The sequence below is a fragment of the Dreissena polymorpha genome, chromosome 16 (genome assembly GCF_020536995.1).
Source record: "Dreissena polymorpha isolate Duluth1 chromosome 16, UMN_Dpol_1.0, whole genome shotgun sequence".
NCBI lineage: Eukaryota > Metazoa > Mollusca > Bivalvia > Myida > Dreissenidae > Dreissena > Dreissena polymorpha.
The window spans coordinates 41,867,713-41,889,451 of NC_068370.1; the positions used below are offsets into that span (position 1 = coordinate 41,867,713).

The window sequence follows — 21,739 nt, forward strand, 5'->3', positions numbered from 1 at the left end:
TGCATATCCAGCCTTACCTGACATCTCAGCTGAATGATGTGACAAGATGTGCATGTCCAGCCTTACCTGACATCTCAGCTGAATGATGTGACAAGATCTACTTGTCCAGCCTTACCTGACATCTCAGCTGATTGATGTGACAAGATCTGCTTGTCACGCCTTACCTGACATCTCAGCTGATTGATGTGACAAGATCTGCTTGTCCAGCCTTACCTGACATTTCAGCTGAATGATGTGACAAGATGTGCATGTCTAGTCTTACCTGACATTTCAGCTGAATGATGTGAAAAGATGTGCATTTCCAGCCTTACCTGACACCTCAGCTGATTGATGTGACAAGATCTGCTTGTCCAGCCTTACCTGACATCTCAGCTGATTGATGTGACAAGATGTGCATGTCCAGCCTAACCTGACATTTCAGCTGAATGATGTGACAAGATCTGCTTGTCCAGCCTTACCTGACATTTCTGCTTAATGATGTGACAACATGTGCATGTCCAGCCTTACCTGACATTTCAGCTGAATGATGTGACAAGATGTGCATGCACAGCCTTACCTGACATCTCAGCTGAGTGATGTGACAAGATTTGCATGTACAGCCTTATCTGACATCTCAGCTGATGATGCGACAAGATGTGCATGTACAGCCTTATCTCAGGGGTGTCAATTCACCAAAATCTAAAATCCTGAAAATAGGCCTATCGTTTTACGGACAGAGCAAAAAAGGGTTAATAATTCATGTAACTTTGTTTACTATTGTATATAACTTATGTAACTTTGTTTACAAGTGTATATAACTTTGTAAACATTATGTCAAAGTAAAACAAGAGCACCGCCTTGCGGGTGCAGACCGCTCATCTATTTTCTTTTTAAAGGTGAAGGGACTCTCATTTTCAATCACAAAGGAGGGAGGGATGGAGTGAAGAGCGGTGCATTGTGTGGGGGTGTGGACATTTATTACATTTTCTTCCAAAAATGCGAAAAAAAGGAAAAAAAAAATCGGGGGGGTGGGGGTGGGGGTGGGGGGGATTCTTGGGTGCGATGGTTGGACAGTATTTCAAACATAAAATAATAAAAATAAATATTTGTGTTTTTTAACCGTTTCATAAAAAAAAATTGGGGGGGGGGGGGTGAGGTGGGGGGGGGGGGGGTATAGTGTGAGGGTGTGGTGGTAATTTGTGAGATGATCTTAAAAAAAAAAAAAAAAAAAAAAAAAAAAATAGGGGGGGGGGATTCGGGTGGGGGGAAGGGGGGTGGGGGGGGGGATTCTTGGGTGCGATGGTTGGACGGTATTTCAAACATAAAATAATCAAAATAAATAGTTTTGTTTTTTAACCGTTTAAAAAAAATTGGGGAGGGGGTGGGGTGGGGGGGGGGGGGGTATAGTGTGAGGGTGTGGTGGTCATTTGTGAGATGATCTTAAAAAAAAAAAAAAAAAAAAAAAAAAAATAGGGGGGGGGGGGGGGGGGGGGGGTTGGGGGGGGGGGGCACGGGCGATGGTTTGGGGTGGAGTCTATTGTGGTATGTCAGGTAAGAGTAGTTTTGTCAAAGTATCAATCAAATCGAATCATAAATAAAGAAGTTATGGCAATTTTAGAGAAATTTAATAATTTGACCTTGAGAGTCAAGGTCATTCAAAGGTCAAGGTAAAATTCAACTTGCCAGGTACAGTAACCTCATGATAGCATGAAAGTATTTGAAGTTTGAAAGCAATAGCCTTGATACTTAAGAAGTAAAGTGGATCGAAACACAAAATTTAACCATATATTCAAAGTTACTAAGTCAAAAAAGGGCCATAATTCCGTAAAAATGACATCCAGAGTTATGCAACTTGTCCTTTTACTGTACCCTTATGATAGTTTGCGAGTGTTCCAAGTATGAAAGCAATATCTATGATACTTTAGGGGTAAAGTGGACCAAAACACAAAACTTAACCAAACTTTCAATTTTCTAAGTATAAAGGGCCCATAATTCCGTCCAAATGCCAGTCAGAGTTACATAACTTTGCCTGCACAGTCCCCTTACGGTAGTTAGTAAGTGTTGCAAGTATGAAAGCAATAGCTTTGATACTTAAGGAATAAAATGGACCTTAACACAAAACTTAACCAAAATTTTCAATTTTCTAAGTATAAAAAGGGCACATAATTCTGTCAAAATGCACGCCAGAGTTATCTAACTTTGCCTGCCCAGTCCCCTCATGATAGTAAGTAAGTGTACCAAGTTTGAATGCAATAGCATTGATACTTTCTGAAAAAAGTGGACCTGAACGCAAAACTTAACCAAAATTTTCAATTTTGTAAGTATAAAAAGGGCACATAATTCAGTCAAAATGCAAGCCAGAGTTATCTAACTTTGCCTGCCCAGTCCCCTCATGATAGTAAGTAAGTGTACCAAGTTTGAATGCAATAGCATTGATACTTTCTGAGAAAAGTGGACCTAAACGCAAAACTTAACCGGACGCCGACGCAGACGCCGACGCCAAGGTGATGACAATAGCTCATAATTTTTTTTCAAAAAATAGATGAGCTAATAATTTGTGTTTAAGATGACATTTTGTGACAATAATCTTACAATTCCAGAAAAAAATCCTCTGATTTATATCAATATCAAAATTGGTCCTTAAGGGCCAAAATCCTGATTTCAGGCATAATCCTGAACTTTGACGCCTCTGTTATCTGCCATCTCAGCTGAATGATGTGACAAGATGTGCATGCACAGCCTTACCTGACATCTCAGCTGAATGATGTGACAAGATGTGCATGTACAGCCTTACCTGACATCTCAGCTGAATGACGTGACAAGATGTGCATGTACAGCCTTACCTGACATCTCAGCTGAATGATGTGACAAGATGTGCCTGTACAACCTTACCTGACATCTCAGCTGAATGATGTGACAAGATGTGCATGTACAGCCTTACCTGACATCTCAGCTGAATGATGTAACAAGATGTGCATGTCCAGCCTTACCTGACATCTCAGTTGAATGATGTGACAAGATGTGCATGTCCAGCCTTACCTGCCATCTCAGCTGAATGATGTGACAAGATGTGCATGTCCAGCCTTACCTGACATCTCAGCTGAATGATGTGACAAGATGTGCATGTCCAGCCTAACCTGACATCTCAGCTGAATGATGTGACAAGATGTGCATGTCCAGCCTTACCTGACATCTCAGCTGAATGATGTGACAAGATGTGCATGTCCAGCCTAACCTGACATCTCAGCTGAATGATGTGACAAGATCTACTTGTACAGCCTTACCTGACATCTCAGCTGAATGATATGACAAGATATGCATGTCCAGCCTTACCTGACATCTCAGCTGAATGATGTGACAAGATGTGCATGTCCAGCCTTACCTGACATCTCAGCTGAATGATGTGACAAGATGTGCATGTACAGCCTTACCTGACATCTCAGCTGAATGATGTGACAAGATGTGCATGTCCAGCCTTACCTGACATCTCAGCTGAATGATGTGACAAGATGTGCATGTACAGCCTTACCTGACATCTCAGCTGAATTATGTGACAAGATGTGCATGTCCAACCTTACCTGACATTTCAGCTGATTGATATAGGAACATACAAATTAATAATTGTAAAATTTGCATCATTATTTCCAGAGATCTCGCAAGGAAGAAAAACCATTATTATAAACTGTTAATTTATTAAAGGCTAAGTCCCTGTAAAATTCATTTGACCGGAAAACTGAACAGACTGGGCATGTCCACCCTAAAGAGATGCTGCATATCCAGTTTGATACATTTTTTAATATTAATGTTCAAGATCTTGTGAAGACACCAATAATTACTCAAGGGGCAAAATCTCCATGAAACCTCACTTGAGCAGAATGACCTAACAATATGAGCATGTCCATCCCATAGGGATACTGCATATTAGGCTAAATCAGTTTCAGATCATTTGTTCCAGACATATGACACAGAAACGTATCATTCATTTGAAAATGTCATATAATCGATCTTTGTTCTGGTATAACTGGGCTTAATACAAGTGCGTTAAGTGACCTACCAGGGCAACAGTATTAGCCCATGCGGATTTCACATGTTAATCTGGTATGACACTTTATGCACATGCATTAATTCCAGTTTTCCAACAACAGGGCTAAATCAATCAAACTGCAATAATGTCCTTAACAATTCTTTAAGACGAACAACCTGAGATATGCATATCAAATAGAACATTTAAACGGTATTTATTCCAATTTTATTTATTAATTCAGTAAAAATACTTCCTAAATATATAAATCTAAAATATCATTTAATAATCTGAAAGAAAAAGTGATATAAAACCTTTGTCCAACGTTTCAATTTGATAATCAACACACAGGTACAAATTTCCAATAATAAACAATAAAGATTTCTTCGACATGAACAGAGGTAGTGCTTTAATTCATAAAACGTATCGGTTAAACCTAAGCTAAACACTAAGAAAATGTATTCAAACATTGATACTAAAAAACAACACTTGAAATGTGAATCCAAAATTTATCTAAAGCACATAATAAATTCAGAGCCAGTTTAAAGAAACCAGTACATGTATACAACACAATCTGTTAATTCTATTAACACTTTCATTCCAAAGCCAGGATAATAGGCTCTGCCTCTGGTTTTCATGTCAGAGTTATTCTATCACTGTTCATTTGACCTCATCACTATTGTGCTTCTTTAGTTAATGAAACTAATTTGTTTCTATTGCACTGTAAACACTGTTTACAACTTTACACACAATCATAATTGGGATAAAAGCCATACATGCAATTTTATTTTGGATGTAATTACCATTTTCCTGATAATATTTTATGCAATGGATCTGCCATGAATGTAAGGAATTATAAAAATAGATTATTATGCAGAATAAACTAGAGCTTTGTCACAGACGTGACGAATACCCCCACATGCCGCATTGACACATAATATTTTGCATGTCGTCTTCACAAAAAACAGCACACACCATGCTCAATTTTTAAAACACACTAAGTTACCCCTTGACCTAGTTTTTGACCCAGAAAGGCCCACGTTCTAACTTGGCCTTAAGATCATCTCCATAAAACTTCTGACCAAGTTTGGTGAAGATCGGATGTAAACTATTTGAATTAGAGAGTGGACACCATGCTGAATGTTAAAAAACGCATTAAGTGACCCCGTGACCTAGTTTTAGGCCCGGAATGGCCCATGTTCAAACTTGTCCTAGAGATCATTTATATAAAACTTGTGACCAAGTTTGTAAGAGGATTGGATGAAAACTACTTGAATTAGAGAGCGGAAAACATGGTAAGGTTTAAAACGCACTAAGATACCCCGTGACCTAGTTTTTTTACCCGGCATGACCCATATTCAGTCTTGACCTAGACATCATCTAGATACAACTTCTGACCAAGTTTGGTGAAGATTGGATGAAAACTACTTGAATTAGAGAGCGGACAACATTGTGATGTTTATAACGCACTAAGTGACGCCGTGACCTTGTTTTTGACCCGGCATGACCAATATTCAAACATGCATCTAGTTACAATTTCTGACCAAGTGTGGTGAAGATCGGATTTAAACTACTTGAAATAGAGATTGGACACCATGCTCAATGTGCAAACGTACTAAGTTACCCTGTGACCTAGTTTTGATCTGGCATGGCCCATGTATGAACATGGCCTTCAGATCATCTAGATAAAACTTCTGACCAAGTTTGGTGAAGATCGGATGAAAACTACTTGGATAAGAGAGAGGACACCATGCTGAATGTTAAAAAACGCACTAAGTGACCCCGTGACCTAGTTGTTGACCCGGCAAGGTCCATGTTCGAACTTGGCCTTAAGATCATCTAGATACAACTTCTGACCAAGTTAGGTGAAGATCAAATGAAAACTACTTGAATTAGAGAGTGGACAACATGCTGCGTGTTTAAAACGCACTAAGTGACCCCGTGACCTAGTTTTTGACCCGGCAAGGCCCATGTTCGAACTTGGCCTAGACATCATGTAAATACAACTTCTGACCAAATTTGGTGAAGATCGGATGAAAACTACTTGAATTAGAGAGCGGACAACATGCTGAATGTTTAAAACGCACTTAGTGTCCCCGTGACCTAATTTTTGACACGGCAAGGCCGATGTCCGAACTTGGCCTAGACATCATGTAGATACAACTTCTGACCAAGTTTGGTGAAGATCGGATGAAAACTACTTGAATTAGAGAGCGGACACTTAATAAGGACAGACAGACAGATCGACCAACAGACAGACAAGTTCACTCCTATATACCACCTTAAACTTCGTTTAGCAATCACAGCATACATAAAGAACTTGTTCAATTAGATTTAAGTCTTTGCATTCAACAAAGTTTACCTGGTGTAAATAAAGAATCTTAATTTATATACAACATTTTTTTTAAAACAAGTGTATCAAAACCAATCATTGAAAATCATATAAAAATTTAAAACAATAAGAGAGAGATCTACTCTGTTCATCAGTGTACTGCTAGAGCTTTTGTTCACACATTCTAGTCCTTTATGTCTGGATAACACACACTGTTATCGTTTGGTAATAATTTGCAAACTTTATCAGTCAATTAACAAATTTTTTTAATAATCGCATCAAATACTTCAATTCAAGACATGTACGATTGTTCTAACCCAGTTTTAAAATGTTATAAATTGATGCCATCGTACAACACCACATATTTAACCCATTTATGCGTTTAGAAAAAAGGCCTTGGAAGCCAGCATGATGTGGCGACTCATCAGGGTCTGAGCTGTTTGCTTAAAGGAATTTCTGTAACAAATATTATAAATATAGAAATAAATATACTCAACATCCCTAATTTCGGAAATAAAATGCAAAAACTTTTTATGTATTTACAATCTTTCATGATTCTAAAAATATGAAAATCGGGATAAATGCATCTGCGTAGAGACGTAGCACTGTTTTAGTTTATACATATTACAAAGAAAGTGAAGGATTGAGCATTATAAATGGTATCATAAGAAACTCTTTAACTTGACATAAACTTAAAATGTTTGACATAATAAACTATACCTAATATTGCAACACAATAATATCATTAGACAATATTTGATTCATTTTTTAATGAAGCTTTGTCAATTGACAAAGTATTATTTACCTTAAAATCATATTACAATCAAATCCTCACATTTTTTTTTTCATTCATACCTCCTCATATTGTTTTTGGTATATATGGAGAATAACATATGTGAATGACTTCAATGAGTATATAAAATTTCAATGCCAATATTTTATTCTCGCAATTTTACACCAACATATAAATATAACCATATAACGAGGAATGTAAAATAAAAATTAAACAACAACCTTTTTATGGCACTGTCAATTATTTACCTAATTCTACTCAGATAAACAAACGGTGTGTGATACTAGTCTTTGTATGAGAACCACAGTTGTGTCATGTGTTGTATAAAAATCTAAACAGACTAATGGGTATTTCCCAATAGTGTACATGTCTTTTGTGCATAACGGAGTTTGCAATTGAATAAATCTTGTATTTCCTTTGTAAAGTGGTTGTCGTTTTTCTAAAGTGTTATTTTACTTTCTGATTAATGAAATTTTAATCCGTTTTGAAAAAAGTTATACAATCGCATATACTTGCTTATAAAGATTAAAAACGTTAACAACCTACAATAATTATATACAATCGAGTCTAGTATACAATAGCCTCGTTCTATGAAAACCGGGCTTAACCCTTTGCATGCTGGGAAATGTGTCGTCTGCTAAAGTGTCCTCTGCAGAATTTCTAAAATTAGCATTTTCTTCTATTTTTTTCCAAGAATACTATCAGAATAGCAAACAGTTTGGATCCTGATGAGACGCCATGTTCTGTGGCGTCTCATCAGGATCCAAACTGTTTGCAAAGACCTTTAAAATTCGGTTCCCGCACTGAAAGGGTTAAGGCATCTGCATAACGTGTTGTCAGCAAGACTAATCAGGGATCACACTTTCCGCTCACATGGTAATTTTCGTACCATATGAGTCTTGTCTTAACAAAAATTAAGTTTAAGCAAAAAGTATCGTTCCATTTAAGAATGTGCACACTGCACAGGCTAATCTGGGATGACACTTTATGCACATGTATTAAGAGCAGTTTTCACAGAGTGCGTATCATAATATCACGTACAAAATGCTATGCATATATCATGTTAGTCCCCAGGTTTGATCTCTTGCGTCTACATGGGTTTGGCCAAAGGAAGAACTTTGCTGTACCAAAGTGTTCAAAGTAGGCACTACAACAAGATCGAACATGAACCCTGGAACGAGACGTAATGTAGTGTAAGACACAATATTAATGAAAGTATATGCTAGATTTTAAATTTGACCTTTTCATTTACTCATACACTGAACAATACATAGCAACATGTTTTCACTCACAAATTCCCTGTCCATTAAATAGCAATCAATTTATAACAAAACAAATTAACAATACATGTAATTTCAATAATGATTGAGTTAAATTATATGCCAAATTGACAAATATATACATTAAGATTGCAAAGGAAAATATGCGAACTATGTTGATAATATTAATGTATGTAAGTGGCACACAGTACAGCCAAATGGGGCAGACATTTTTGTGAAGTGTAGAATCTTCAAACATTAATTGATGCTTCAAATGAGGCAACATGATTAAGTGCTGACTATATGATTTTAAGACATTCAAGTTTGGTCTTATCTTACCAACATAAATTTTCCAATTTGATATATGAATACCGCAAGCAGGAAGTAAATATCTATTAATACTAGGTTCTCAACATGTCCTAAATTCCTCATCTTAAGATTTCTTTATATTATGAAGTTCCCACTCTTTCATAACCCATGTAAATCTGCTTACAATTTATTGCAGTGGATGGCCTTTTGAAATTAAAACAAACACACACATTATATCTCGGAATACTTCTGTATACAGAAGCTAGCTAATGGCAAGATTAGAGACCGAATTTAACTTCCCACTTGTCTTTTTTAGATCTGTTTTTCAAGATTTCCCTTTTTTAGTCCTTAAAATCCAAAACACTTCCTTAGGTATTACCGCTATCCAGTTCCTGCTTGACATCAAAAGATCATCTATCTAGCCATGAGACATGCATGAGAATCTACTTTAAACTTCATTGGTAATTCCCCTAAATTGTTTGACAGATACATTTTTTTTAATGACATGTGCAAAGTAATTATCTGTAAAACAAAATGATTTTATTATGCAAACTTTAAAACTTGAAGTGAAATCTGCATTGAATCGAAAATTTGAGAAGCAGTTTTCCAGTTATCTTGCAATATATTGCAGATAAAATAAATGCCTAATGTTTTAGAAGATTTGACTTGCAATGAGACACAGGTCCTACTTACTGATTTAAATTCACGTCATCAACTCCCTTAATCTTCATGGTGTCAAGAGTAGTCAAATTCTGAAATATTATTAATAGTAATACTGGTAATAAGAAATAATTGTAATTTCCTATACTAAATATGTATTTAACATTAAGTATTCTATCTCTTAAAGTTTAACTGGCCCAGCGTCCACAAAATATGCTAAAATTGATTTCAATAACCTTTTACATTGATATTGTATTCATTTTTATAAATTTTATGTTCACAAACAAAAATCTAAAAAAAAAAATGGAAATCAATTTAATCAAACTGACGATGATTTTTTGGCATCCTCATAACCACTCATATTAAATAAAAAGCAATAAAATCTATTTAAAGAGCCAGCAAAGATTACATTGATATCACTTAAAATCAATATTTTGTTATAAAGTAAAAATGAATTTTGTTTTAAAAAAATAGTTGTTTGAACAAGGGACCAGATCTTGAATATCCTATTTTGAACTTGATTGGATAAATTTAAATGTGACTTTCAGCAACGATTACATTTATCAGTGCGTAAGTATTTCATAAAGATAAGTATAAAAAAAAATAATTTTTTTTTAATTATTTAATTTATAATTTATTTATTAAATATTATTAAATTATTTAATTTATTTAATTTTATAAAGATAAGTAGTAAGATTATTTAGCTGTCCTTTAAAAACCTGAACCATGTTACTTGATGTTTTCATACAGATCTTTATTCAACTCTAACCTGACATTCTTTTATATCCCACTATTTTCTAACAAAATTTTGAAAATGAATAAAAATTATGTTTTGAAACCCCGCAAGAATGTCAATGTCCTCAGACTCTGCCTGTTTGTGAATAAATGCATATGTATTCCATGGAGTGTTATTTTTCCTCTGAAAACATGATGTGGACGCTAAAGACAATTATAATTTGAAATGCAGAATGTACTCAATACTTTGTTATGAATACTTACCAGTAACAAGTTAAAATGGTGACCTATCACTTGCATCAACATGAAGTAGGCCATGGTAGACGCCATAATAAAACTGAGATATGAAAACCAGAGGCCATGTTTCACTGGAAACGACTCCTGCAATAGAAACACTGGTAAACTTCCTAAAAATTAGCCTCGTTATGGGAAAACTGGGCTTCAACATGTGGGTTTAGTATCCGCACAGGCTAATCAGGACAATACTTGCATTCTTATGGTATTTTTTAACCCTTTGCATGCTGGGAAATTTGTCGTCTGCTAAAATGTCGTCTGCAGAATTTCTAAAATTAGCATTTTCTTCGATTTTTTTTCAAAGAATACTATCAGAATAGCAAACAGTTTGGATCCTGATGAGACGCCACGTTCTGTGGCGTCTCATCTGGATCCAAACTGTTTGCAAAGGCCTTTAAAATTCAGCTCCAGCGCTTTAAGGGTTAATCAAGAAAGTCTCTTCTTATTGAAAATCAAGTTTAGATGGAAAGTGTTGACCCTAATAAACCTGGGCAGACTTTTAGCATTTTTGAACCTTTTTTGTTAATTTAAAAAGCAAAAATCATGAACTTTTTTTAATACCATATACCAAATGACAGCGTGTGCCAGGTCTAATATGCATACTCTTTATTTAATTAAATACAATTCAAGTTTTTAGTACATGTAAGGAATAGTGTTTTAGGTATTGCATTAGTTAATTTCAATATTCAAACGGCTTTATGCTTGTGAAGTACTTAAGGCTACTTTGTTATGTTACGTTCTTACCTAGAAAACAAAAGTAGATTTTGAGAGTGTTTTAGTTGTGTCCATTCATGGTAACATTATGCACTGTAACACATTTACTTTATTATAAAAGAAAAGTCACAAATTAAAAAGAATGCCAACTATTACAAGGGAGGTAACTATATCATGTATTTCAAACTTTTATTTTTTATTACCTCAGTATTTACCTCCCTTTCATAAAATTCTAATTTTTGTAAACCCTTTCCCCGCTCCGCACCTAAGTGAAAATGGCTATATGCAACCAGCATTTAACAAGAAATATAAGGTGTTTTATAATGATTGTTATTTATCAGTATATTCGGGTTGGAAAAGAAGCATTTAAAACATAAATCTATTTTGAATGGTCTTTTCTTTAATTTGATTTTTAACAGACTGCAAATTGGTCAAAAAGCATATCTTTTAAAGTGCTAACATCAAATATGGTGAAACAATTTTGAACATGATAAGTTATATCAAGTGATGCTTTTTGCACTGCTGATTGTATGGCTTGTCAGCCACATGTTTGACAGCCACTTTGTTATATCAATTTTTGATCAGTTTTTGTTTTAATTGCTATATCAGCCTTGCTGTGGGAAAACATGGCTTAATGCATTTGGCTAAAGTGTCGTCCCATATCAGCCTGTGCAGTCCACACAGGCTTATCAAAGACATCATGATTCGCTTTTATGTATTTTTGTGTGTAAAGGAAGTCTCTTCAAAAAGAAAATCCAGTAGTGGCATTGACAATGGACACTTTACACACGTGCATCAAGCCGCATTTTTCAAGAGTGCAACAGAAATATATTCATACACACTGTGTCATACTATCTCACCTGATTGCATGCTACACACTTGGGCCACCACCAGAAATGCAACATGAGGACAGCAAACGTGTTGAGACTGAACAGGAAGGAGTAGAATAGCAACAAGGAGAACACGTGATGGTTACCGTCCCCAACACAGTTGTTGATCCTGCAAGTGGATAATACGGGATTTAGTATTTAGGGAATGGTTTTATTATGTTATGAATTTCTTTCTATGATCCTCGTCCCACAAAAAATCGGTTGTTGAAGTATGGGGCCAGCTAGCTCAAAACAAGAATGCACATTCGCTCAGTCTGGTTTACAACATCCACGTCCCTTGTGAGACCATGAAACAGTACGTGACTTTATAGTGGACAGGGTAGCCCCTGGTCAGACTGCGCTAAGGCACAGGCTGGGCTGGATCCACCCTGGCTGCATATGCCATAAGATCCTCTTGTGCATCATGCGCATAATTATGGAAAAAAGATTTCTGATTAAGCTCGCATGACTCTAAATCAGAAGTAGAAAGCATTTGGAAAGCACAGATTTACCTCAGCCAATTTGTACTGATTAAAAATTATTGAAAAATAATAATAGTCTAAGGGACAAGCTTACAATTTGGCAAAATGATCATTCATAAAAAAATATTGTTATAATTTGCCACAAAAGGACTAAAAGTCCCAAGGATCTAACCTGAAACCCCACGGAAATCTGCCCCAACACCTGGCAGCCATTATTTTCAATAAATAGCATTATTTGTTGATATGAGTCCAGATATCGTAACACTACAATTTTTTTTTGCAAGTCTCATGATGCGTGATTAAAATATGCTAATTCAAGGGTGCTCAAATTGTTTAAATATACAGAAACTTGTCTACAACTTATTGTGGCCATGAAATGCTATGAACAAGAACCATATCTTTCTCAATATTCTGAACATGTTTCATAAATCTTAGACAATAAAAAATATAATTTGGAAAAATACCCTGTATCAGAGTGGTGGCATTTATAAGGGTAGGAAAATTAATTGGCAGGTGGCAAATACAAGAGCAACTTGTTGTACAGGATAGGGCCATTTATTAGGGTCTGGCTGTGAAACCAATATTATTGGTCAGACACTAATTTCTGTGGATTTTCATAGGTCAGCTGAACCACAAAATCAAATGTTCAACAAACATTTATGTTTTGAGTCTTTAAAAAGACATTATATGGTCAAGTTTTTAAAATGACATTGTAAGAAAATCCACAAAAACAAATATCACAAGATTCAAAGAAAATGGCAGAATCTAAGTATCACCAAATGTAATGTCAAGACAATAAGATGAATCAACAGTAAAAGAGTGTTAGCAAATATAAGGGACTTCACAGTACAGTGATTTTTTTTGCCCGATCTGGAAAAGTACTGGTACCAGCCCAATTGGGAAAATTGTGCGCAAAAAAACCTTAAATTGGGAAAATTTGCATCTTGAAGTCTTCATATTGGGAAATTGAAGTATTTGAGTTTTTGCTCCCAAATACTTTAAAATTGATCACTTAATTTTGTCAAGTTATCCATATCATATTTACTTAGGTTCAAGCCGTAGAGCTGCATAAGGAAACTAACTGAATGTGCTGTTTTCCAGTACTTGATAAAGAAGGAAAAAAATCGCTGCAGTACCATGGGCAGTGATGGTCCATGCGTACAACACACTGTTGACAGCGGCGACAGTGGTGGGCCCGAGGTGGCCTCCACCTCATACAGGTCTTACATGGCTCCCAGCCTTTCCCCTCTGTAAAACGACACAAGTATGTTTAACCCTTTGCAGCTCAAATGCGCACTTTGACATGCTTGTAGTCCCCATGAAAATCAAATTTAATTAAAGATCTTCTGTTTTAAAAGCTTCGTTGCAAACCATTACCAGTAGTTACTGATGAGCAGCAAAAAGCATAAAACCTGAACAGACTGCAAGTTAGTCACAGGCAGTTCTGGTTTAATGCTGCTTGCATAATATATAGCCATTTCAACTTTGCTTCTGAGTGGGAAAGGGTTAAAATTTTGTGCAAAATTATAAAGTACACCACGATTAATATCTATAAAATACCATGTGATCTATTTACTAATAAAATGTAAAAATGATATTTAATCTTAGCATCAGTGTTAATTATTGTGCCAAAATGCCAATGCGTGAATAGTTCAGAGAAAATATCCCTTTTTGTGTAATGGCTATTGTGGTCTCTAGTTCTCATCTTCACTTGCAGGGCTCTTACAAATCTTTCCAAAACAAAATGCTGGTTATTCCCATGATACAGACATAAGAATGCCAATATAAGCCTTATATTGCGAGTAAACTAAAATAAATACTTGTAGATTTAAAATGAACAAATTAATAGACATTAAATTTAAACACAAATATATACAATAAGCACATTTTAGCTGTTTTAACCGTAGCGAGAACTATACCCATTCATGGCAATTGGCTGCAATATGTCAAGACTGTCAATAATTTATGAAGAACAACACAACACAAATGACTACCTGATAACTGCTATACTTACGTGCAACATAGGGGTCAATATCAGGGACTCTTCCAGGATTTAATGTGGCAACTCTCAACAATGAGCTCAGGCATAATACAGCAATAAATACATGGACTGAAACAAACATTTGAGAGAAATTGTTATACCAATACAAATATTACAGAACACACAATCATGTTGCCAAATGGTTCATTTTCTGTATCTTTAAACAAACACAACAACAACATGTAATATAATTTGTACTTCAAATTGTAGTTTTAACAGAATGCCTACACACGTAAGACCATGTTCTATCATTCTAGTGAAAATAACCCTTCAGTTGGGAATACCTAGAAATCATAAGTGCCCAATTTGAAACATAAAACAGTGAACAGTACTAAAGTAAATGAGCAAAGCTCGGTGTAAACGGAGCTTAATGCATGTTCGTAAAGTGTTGTCCCAGATAAACTGGATGTTCTCTAAACAGATACTTCATTTAAACCAAAAATACCATACAAGATGAAAGTGTCATCCCGGATTACCGGTAGCCTGTGCAGACTGCAAAGGCAAATCTGTGACAACACCTAACCCTTTCAGTGCAGGAACCGAATTTTAAAGGCCTTTGCAAACAGTTTGGATCCAGATAAGACGCCACAGAACGTGGCGTCTCATCAGGATCCAAACTGTTTGCTATTCTGATAGTATTCTTTGAAAAAAATAGAAGAAAATGCTAATTTTAGAAATTCTGCAGACGACATTTTAGCAGACGACAAATTTCCCAGCATGCAAAGGGTTAACTCATATGCATTAAGCCCTGTTTTCCCAGAGAGATTTAGAATTAATGTCTCAAGATAAGTAAACCTACATATCATAAACCCCAGGGACACATGGCCATCTTGATAATGTGGCTCCAGAATTACATAGTATGAGGACCACATGCCATACAGCCAATAGGCAAATATGCCCGACAGCAGCATGACCCCCGTCCTGTCATGGACAAAGTGAATGCGCCCTATAAATGGCAGTCTGACAGTGTTTGTGTCATCTGGGACTCTGTTAGCAATGGCTTGTTCTAGTATAGTTTGACGGAGGTTCACAAGAACGTGATCATCAGGGTCGTTGATAGGATACTGGACAGACATCCTCACCTTGAATGAACAATTGAATTGAATGAACTGACAATTATTATAGCTGACAACAGTGCTCTTTAAAATCGTGTAAAAATTAATTTTTTGGTTGGGTTGATATTAATTTACAAATAATGGATCAGGCTGGCTGAAATTTCATTGAAGATTTAATCCAACTTGATAAAAAAAAACTCATTCGTTTAAGTAACTGAATACAAGTCAGTTATATTGTTAGTATTATACAATGTATAATACTAACAATATAACTGACTTGTATTCAGTTACTTAAACGAATGAGTTTTTTTTTTTATCAAGGTTGACGCAAGTCGGTATATTCCCCCGGGTCATATGTGACGCATGACGTAATTTTCTCAAGAGTCAAAAAGGGGTCTTCTGTAATTTTCAAGCGTCAAAACCCGGGAGCTCGGGTCAAAGGAAAGCCCTGATACATTAATTTGAAGTTCTTTCATGCTTTTCTTTTTACCAAATTTGTTGATTTTAAATAAAATATGTTTACATCTTTTACATGGTGTTTATTAACAACAATGTATATTATGTATTGATTCAGTTATCTTAAACTATGCATCAAACAGCCTTTTTTATTGCATCAGAAACTGTAATAACAATTAAATTTGCCCTACATGACATAGGTAATAGAACTGTTTATGAACATAACTTTTTAAAATTGTATTTACATTTTTTTTTATATTAAAATCAATAATAACAATATTGCAAGTTAAGTGGAAGGGATTTTAAAATGCTTTTGATTTGAACTAGTCATATTTCTACGTTCAGTTTGTACTAGCTAATGTAGCCCAGTGCCAATGGTTACCTCCCATATGGTTGTTTTTTTCCAGTTGCGAGCCCTTTTGAGTCATGCGAATAAAAATCACATGTAATCACTTATTATAAATAGATGTTTGCAAATGGTGCATTTTGTTATGGTAAAAAGTCTTTTAACAGTCACCATTGTTTTGCTGATGAAAAATGTGACAAAAGCAAGTAAACCTTGTAATTCAAAATGTCTTGTTAAGTTCTAATCAATTACAAACATTATTTCCTCCTTTATGATTTTTTCATATAATGTTTTGTAAGTAACACAAAGTTGTTTATTTATTAGTATTTTCCATGCTTCATCATCTTTTTCACAAGACAATAACCTCCCTTGCGATGTCAGTTTTAATGCTATTTATAACACAGTTTGCACATCATTAAATTGGAACAGCCAATCAGAACCAATGGATCAAGAAGAACCTTACTAACGAAGATGGAGGTTTGACACTTACATATATCCACACCATCAATATTTTGATGTTTAAAGACACTTAACATTTGAAAAAAGCAACAAATATAATTAAAATAATGTTTATAATGATTCATAGTCATGTATTTATAAAATATTTGTGATGTAATATCTTTACGTAAATTACAAACCACTCAAAAGGGATATAGCAAATAGTGATAGTAAGTGCTGCTTGACGTTTTAAATTTATCTCACTTTTACAGCGAATTCGGTTAATTAAAGCCCGTTTATTAAACTTCTGGTTTAATCAATGGCACTTGCTACGTTGTCAGGCTACGTTGTAAGCAAGTGTTGTTCCTTGTATATAATAACTTAATGTTATATTGATGTTCTAAAACTATTAATTCAATATGAATGAAATTGTAATTTATAATGCACGACTCTTTGTCTCAGAACAATATTCTGATTAAAACAAGAGAAGTGTTTGTCAGAAACACAATACCACCTATTGCACCGCTTTGAAATAAAATTTCAATATATCATTTGGCAGATTTAGAAATTATCTCCCTTTTAAAGCTTATTACTGCCCTTGGATTGTTTTTTTTTTACTTTTGACCTTGAAGGTTGACCTTGACCTTTCACCAATCAAAATGTACAGCTTCATGAGATACACATGCATGCCAAATATCAAGTTGCTATCTTCAATATTCAAAAAGTTATGACCAAACTTTAACAAAGGTTAAAATATTGGTTAGTTTTGAGACACACACATACAATGAATGAATGACAGACAGACCAAAAACAATATGCCCCCGATCTTTCGATCCGGGGGCATACACAAATTATTTGATCAGCGGTTATTTTTGGAACTCGGAGTAATACACTGACCTTGGTTACACTACAGTCATTATCAAAGTACGACAAACACTCATGAAAACTCGAAATTATCCAGTTAAACTTATTTTGTTTAAATAGAAAGGTTTACTGAATAAAATGTGGGATAAATAGAATAATAGGTTAGTGTTGATTATAGATCAGGTTTATCTTAGCCTCGCGTGATAAACCTGATCTGTAATCAACACTAACCTATTATTCTCTCTCTATATATACTGGTGACCTAACTTCCTAAGACAGCTGGTTAATTAAATTTAACCAAATTCAATTGCATTAAAATGGGACAGGTTGAGAGTTAATAAGTTGTTCAAACGATTGGAAAAGCTATTCATACCCAATATATTATTAAAGAACCATGGTATTACGTAGAACTTTAAACAGGACTTAGTTGCAATAATCCAACTCCCAGCTATTGACCCTACCGGTCGATGGGAGTTGCAACTGATTACATGTTTGTTTATGTTAAGATGCCGCCTGGAATCCAGGTGGCACTTAAATCAGGAATATTAGCCACAAAAAATATTTTCTGGCATAAATAAACACAAATAGATACACATCCATAATGGGCAAATTTAAACAACTTACATGATATAGTATGCTCGCATAATATTGATATTAATCCAAAGTTACAAACAATTAAACGGTTCATTTAAATGTGTTTTTTTTGCAATTGACAAAGCAGAGTATTCAGAATTGGAGAACACGCTATAGACTATCTCCAGAATCCTCTGCAAGATAAATCTTGTGCCTAATCAACCAATATCCGAGTATACACCGAATATCTCCAGAACATTTGTAAGATAGATAGAATTGTCAATTCAAAACTTCGGCTTTCGGTTGAACACGATTTTATTGACATATGTGAGACCTAATTTTTTAACATTAAAAGCGGTTGTCAAGCAGAACTCTGAGCTGTATGTATGTAGAAAAGTTCAGAGCATTAAAGAAGAACTATAAGGGTGAATATTTGATTAGGTTCCATTTACTGTCCATATTCAACAATTATCTAAATGGTAGACATTAACAGAAATAAGTTTCATAATTACAATGTTAAATAATATGTAAACAATATTAGATAAGAGTTCTTAGCAGATCACATGCTTAAAGCAGTTTTATGCTTTGTCGAAGCAACTAACCCCCATGTATTTTAGTAACGGTGTGTTGTTCTAATTCTAAAAGGGTAAGTTTCTAGATTTTTTTAAATAAAAGAATGTCAAACGAAAATAAAAAACCCAACCATATGGAACTAAATATATTTAAACTTAACTTAATAATAGTTACATTTAGTAGCTTTATATGCAGAATATTTATAAATGGTCAGTTATGCCTCTGTCCGTAATTTTTCAAGTCGACACCGTTACGAAGAAAATTTCATCTACCGCATGGGAATGATATGGGGATACAACTTTTTCCGTAAAGTAAACATTCTCTCAACCTTTTACGTCATAATTAAGCAATGAAAAGAGCGCGAAAAATGTGAAAATCATCAAAAAGTAAGTAAAATATTGAACGTACTTTTATTCAGTGTCAACACCGCTCTCCCATTTTTTTTGCTATTTCCACTTCTTGTTCTTTTATGATTTTCAAATATTATGTATTCTTAGATGCCACAAAATAATGTGTGCGTAATGTGTTTTTGAGACAAGTAGCATGCTGTTTGTGGAAAATCAAATGCCTGAATGTCATCACCATTACAGTCCACACCTTTATCAGGGGTGTCAATTGGCCTTAATCTTAAATCCTGAAAATCATCCTAGAATTAGGGGGACAGAGTCAAAAGAGTTTTAATTATTCATTAAATTATGTTTCCTTTGTAAACAATATGCCAAAGGTCAATAATTTGTGTTGAAGATGACATTTTGTGACAAGAATGCTTAAAATAACCAAAACAATCCTCTGTTTTATATCAATATCAAAACTTTTCCTTGAGGGCTTAAATCCTGAATTCAGGAATAATCCTGAAAATTGACACCTCTGTTTATGCTGAATGAGTAACGGTGATCACTGATGACAAGATTGTAACGGTGTGCACAAATATATACACACATTATGGTGTGAATAAACTTCGTTTTCATATCGCTGATTGTTTTTCAAACAACAACGCAAATTTTACATGGAATTTATCAGACAAAAATGGAGAATTAATACATTTGGAATCAGTTCTGTCAGAATTACCGAATGTCATCACCGTTATGTTCCACACCGTTACGCTGAATGAGAAACGGTGTTGACAACATCGTAATGGTGTGGAGAAATTTATACAAACAATATGATGCGAATAAAGTTCGTATTCATTTCGCCGATTGTCTTTCAAACAACATCACAAATTTTACATGGAACTTATCTGACATACTTTCTAGTAAAAAACACGATGCGAATAAACAAGAATATGAAAGTATAAGATAATCTGTCCACACCGTTACAAATGTGACAACACTGTTACGCCGCATAAAAAAAGAAGACTTTTAGAAACATTAAGATTCAACAAAAACTGCAATATTTTTTATGGGTAGTGAACAACTGAAATGGTATCATCAATAATGTAACACTGATACGCATTTAACATACATGCAGATTAGTTTCAGCCTTCCAAAACTACTCGTTTAGGACTTGTTTGTTTGCTTCATGTGTACTTTTTATTTTACACCGGATGTAAACAACACAGACGGTGTTCCATCAAATTAATCATGAGGAAAAGTATCCGCTTGATTTGTCCTAAACACAGTCATTGACCATTCTAAACATATCTTCGTTATTTGCTTTCAGCGTTGTCGCAACGAGAGAGGGAGAGAGAGAGAGAGGGAGAGAGGGAGAGGGAGAGAGAACAGAGAGAGAGAGAGAGAGGAGAGAGAGAGAGGAGAAGAGTAGAGATGAGGGAGAGAAGAGGGAGGAGGGAGTCTCTCTTTCTCTCTGTCTCCCTTTTCTTTATTTTCTTGTCTTTTCTTCTTCTCTCTCTCTCTCGCTCTCTCTCTCTCTCTCTCTCTATCTCTCTCTCTCTCTCTCCCTATCTCCCTCTCTATCCTCTTCTCTTCTGGGGGTGTAGAAATATATATATTGGAGGGAGGGAGTGGAAAATCTCACTCTAGTTTAGGACGATTGACCTGTAGCTGTCAACTGTATTGAACTTACCAATGATATATATGCCTTTTTACGCAGGATTCAGGGCAGTGTTTTAGATAAAGCATAAGAAAGCGATCTTGTTCATGTGAGGATTTCTGTCTTAGTCTTCAGAATTGTTTAGCCGAGATAAGGATTTTCTTGAACATGTTGAAGGATATGATTTTCGAGCCGGTAATGTTTTTAGGAGTTCTGATTTATTTTCAAAATGAAGTGGTTTTTGCATTGGCGCATTTCAAACGTGTTGGCCCAGATTTCTAGTTGGTTCAGGTCTTTCCGTGGTATTTTGGTCCCGACGACTGCTGGTGTAGAAGAAAATCGTCTGCAATTTGGCGGTATTTTTGGAGACTTTAGTAGATAATTGAAGTGGCAGGGAAATAGCAGCAGACCTTGGCCTGTGCCCTGTGTAATACCGGATTTGACTGTAGCCCGTGTGGATTCCTCTCCATCCACAGCAATATTACTGACAGGGTCTGATAAACGGCTAATTTTAATCTTGAATTAAAATGTTTAATTAATGACGCAAGTTAATTCTGTTTACAAGTTCTCGCTATACCTTTCTAAAAATAATGTTGAGCGATGTTCACTTTCAACTTTTTTATGATTGGTCGAATTGCTAACTCGAGCGCACGGGTTTTCGAAAAATAGTTCATACTTGTTTTTGTAAGCGTGGAACACACAGCGTTAAAAAATTTGAATTTGAATCCCATAACCCATCCTCTTGAAAATAGGTGAATTGATCCAGTTTGCCGACAGGCTTTTCGTACAGCATTATAATTGATTAGGTAACACTGTTAAGACGCGTATGCTCATATTGCACCACATAACACGCCGTAAAACTATAATATTGAAGTACACATATAAAAACTTTGTTTAAGATGAGTACATACAGAATTGAAAACGAAAAAGTCGCCATCAATAATCGTTTATACTACC

General features: G+C 35.2%; 1 protein-coding gene across 4 annotated transcripts; it reads right to left on the reverse strand.

Moving 5' to 3' along the window:
- Positions 1-4,394: 4,394 nt before the first annotated feature.
- Positions 4,395-20,361, reverse strand: LOC127862408 (palmitoyltransferase ZDHHC21-like). 4 transcript variants are annotated; one of them, XR_008040603.1, is made up of 9 exons: positions 19,202-19,351; positions 15,288-15,570; positions 14,462-14,557; positions 13,584-13,695; positions 11,957-12,095; positions 10,353-10,469; positions 9,387-9,445; positions 5,947-8,296; positions 4,395-5,789 (listed from the first exon to the last, which is right to left on the reverse strand). XR_008040603.1 is itself a non-coding variant. In XM_052401504.1 (9 exons), exons 2-8 carry the CDS (start codon positions 15,562-15,564, stop codon positions 8,173-8,175), a joined length of 924 nt encoding a protein of 307 aa, XP_052257464.1. In that variant the 5' UTR covers positions 15,565-15,570; positions 19,202-19,352; the 3' UTR covers positions 4,395-6,788; positions 8,167-8,172. The 4 variants fall into 4 exon arrangements, 3 of the variants coding, with proteins under 3 accessions (XP_052257464.1, XP_052257463.1, XP_052257462.1); XM_052401504.1 differs by having other exon boundaries at positions 4,395-6,788; positions 8,167-8,296; positions 19,202-19,352; XM_052401503.1 differs by lacking the exon at positions 19,202-19,351 and adding an exon at positions 20,255-20,361 and having other exon boundaries at positions 4,395-8,296.
- Between the last annotated feature and the right edge of the window lie 1,378 nt (positions 20,362-21,739).

What these genes read in the sequence shown, in the direction of transcription:
- LOC127862408 (XM_052401503.1), bottom strand. Translation starts at nt 15,564, where the DNA reads ATGTCTGTCCAGTATCCTATCAACGACCCTGATGATCACGTTCTTGTG. An exon ending in GTCCCTGGGGTTTATGATAT is followed by an intron (nt 14,558 to 15,287) that starts GTAGGTTTACTT and finishes TGTTTGTTTCAG; the next exon opens with TCCATGTATTTATTGCTGTA. An exon ending in ACCATTTTAACTTGTTACTG is followed by an intron (nt 9,446 to 10,352) that starts GTAAGTATTCAT and finishes ATAATATTTCAG; the next exon opens with AATTTGACTACTCTTGACAC.